Here is a 2,654-nt window from a genome sequence, read left to right as displayed (position 1 = left end):
GCGTGGGGCGGAGCGAGGGGCGTGACATGCGTGGGGCGGAGCGAAGGGGCGTGACATGCGTGGGGCAGAGGGAGGGGCGTGACATGCGTGGGGCGGACGAGGGGCGTGGCATGCATGGGGCGGAGGGAGGGGCGTGACATGCGTGGGGCGGAGCGAGGGGCGTGGCATGCATGGGGCGGAGGGAAGGGCGTGACATGCGTGGGGCGGAGTGAGGGGCATGACATGCGTGGGGCGGAGCGAGAGNGCAACTCACCCATAGGAATAGCATTAGCCGTGACCAGTGCCAGCAACTCACCCATAGGAATAGCATTAGCCGTGACCAGTGCCAGCAACTCACCCATAGGAATAGCATTAGCCGTGACCAGTGCCAGCAACTCACCCATAGGAATAGCATTAGCCGTGACCAGTGCCAGCAACTCACCCATAGGAATAGCATTAGCCGTGACCAGTGCCAGCAACTCACCCATAGGAATAGCATTAGCCGTGACCAGTGCCAGCAACTCACCCATAGGAATAGCATTAGCCGTGACCAGTGCCAGCAACTCACCCATAGGAATAGCATTAGCCGTGACCAGTGCCAGCAACTCACCCATAGGAATAGCATTAGCCGTGACCAGTGCCAGCAACTCACCCATAGGAATAGCATTAGCCGTGACCAGTGCCAGCAACTCACCCATAGGAATAGCATTAGCCGTGACCAGTGCCAGCAACTCACCCATAGGAATAGCATTAGCCGTGACCAGTGCCAGCAACTCACCCATAGGAATAGCATTAGCCGTGACCAGTGCCAGCAACTCACCCATAGGAATAGCATTAGCCGTGACCAGTGCCAGCAACTCACCCATAGGAATAGCATTAGCCGTGACCAGTGCCAGCAACTCACCCATAGGAATAGCATTAGCCGTGACCAGTGCCAGCAACTCACCCATAGGAATAGCATTAGCCGTGACCAGTGCCAGCAACTCACCCATAGGAATAGCATTAGCCGTGACCAGTGCCAGCAACTCACCCATAGGAATAGCATTAGCCGTGACCAGTGCCAGCAACTCACCCATAGGAATAGCATTAGCCGTGACCAGTGCCAGCAACTCACCCATAGGAATAGCATTAGCCGTGACCAGTGCCAGCAACTCACCCATAGGAATAGCATTAGCCGTGACCAGTGCCAGCAACTCACCCATAGGAATAGCATTAGCCGTGACCAGTGCCAGCAACTCACCCATAGGAATAGCACTAGCCGTGACCAGTACCAGCAACTCACCCATAGGAATATCATTAGCCATGACCAATGCCAGGAGCTGGGGGCTGCTTGACAGGAAGGTGCAATGGCCGAGTCTGGCAACAGGCAGTGCTGACAGAACTGACAGGAGCTCGTCGTGACAGGACGGCGTCAGCAGCTGACAGTAGACAGAAGGACGCCATTATTGCCAGGTCGTCGGACGGACAGACAATGAGTCATAAAATTATGTTCAATATACATGGCAATGAAGGGTTTGAAAAGTAATACAAAATATAATAAATGTTGAAGAAATTGTCACAATTTGTGTGGCATGTCATACAATAGATAAAATGACACGCCATACACTAGATAAGATAACATATCATACAACAGATAAGATAACATGCCATACAATAGATAAGATAACATGCAATAGATAAGATAACTTACAACAGATATGCTAACACACAATAGATAAGATATAATCCAATAGATAAGCTAACGTACAACAGATAAGACAGCACCTCACAAATATGCAGCACAACAGATAAGATAGCACCTCACAACAGTGCAGCACAACAGATAAGATAGCACCTCACAACAGTGCAGCACAACAGATAAGACAGCACCTCACAACAGTGCAGCACAACAGCCAGCCCCGCAGCACGCGCCCGCTGCAGCAGAGGCAGCAGGTCCCTCATGTCGCCCCTGGCAGGGTCACCGCTCACGTCCACCCCCACCAGCAGCTCCGAGTGTCCTTCCTGCACCACACAGACACCAGGGCGCATTATGGCGGCCCGACTTCCTGCGACACATCGCTTCAGCATTTATTATTTTATTATTATCGACCATTATTCATTATTTTCCGCGACACTCTCACTCTCAATTGGGCCGCCTTTCTCTACAGGCGCGACGGGATGAGGTTAAAGAACTTGTGGTCCGTTAGGACAAGGTTCTAAAAGCCCGTTCACACTCGGGGCAACACACGGGCGTCAAGCGCCTCACCGCCCCTCTACGTGCGCTTCTTGTGGGCAACGCAGCGATTGACGAGCTAGTGATTCACAGGCGTCTTGCCTCATGCAACACAAGCGCCGTACTCAGTGGACGGCTGTCTGTGATCTAGCGAGGTTGCCTGTATACGCTGGTCATTCACTATGGCAACTAACGCAACACTTGTTTGGACTCGCTGGTAGAGACGCTAATTGATCTTTGTTGAGAGCATGAATCCCTGTAGAGAGCTCAGTCGAAGGAGTATAAAAATCGAAATTCAAAAGAACAACCTCTGGTGAAAATTGTTGAAGTTTTAAAAAACTTTTGTGTACAAGTCACCATTGACGAGGTTCGCAAGAAAATTCATACGTTGCGTTCGCAATTCCATCGTGAAATGAATTTCATTGCAAATGAATTCCATTGCATATGAATTCCATCTCAATTC

General features: G+C 51.1%; 1 protein-coding gene across 1 annotated transcript in view; it reads right to left on the bottom strand.

Moving 5' to 3' along the window:
* The window catches only part of LOC108675082 (adenosine deaminase-like protein), a gene marked incomplete in the record, with an annotated part of 6,764 nt that overhangs the window by 1,131 nt on the left and 2,979 nt on the right, over positions 1-2,654 (bottom strand). Inside the window, 2 exon segments of the mRNA XM_047880765.1 lie at positions 1,262-1,397; positions 1,849-1,980. Of these exon segments, the coding sequence (XP_047736721.1) occupies positions 1,262-1,397; positions 1,849-1,980 (268 nt within the window).

This window comes from Hyalella azteca, unplaced genomic scaffold, assembly GCF_000764305.2.
Source record: "Hyalella azteca isolate HAZT.00-mixed unplaced genomic scaffold, Hazt_2.0.2 contig6156, whole genome shotgun sequence".
In the NCBI taxonomy this organism is placed as follows: Eukaryota; Metazoa; Arthropoda; class Malacostraca; order Amphipoda; family Hyalellidae; genus Hyalella; species Hyalella azteca.
Note: the sequence above shows the minus strand (reverse complement) of the source record. Positions and strands in the feature narration are given on the sequence as shown.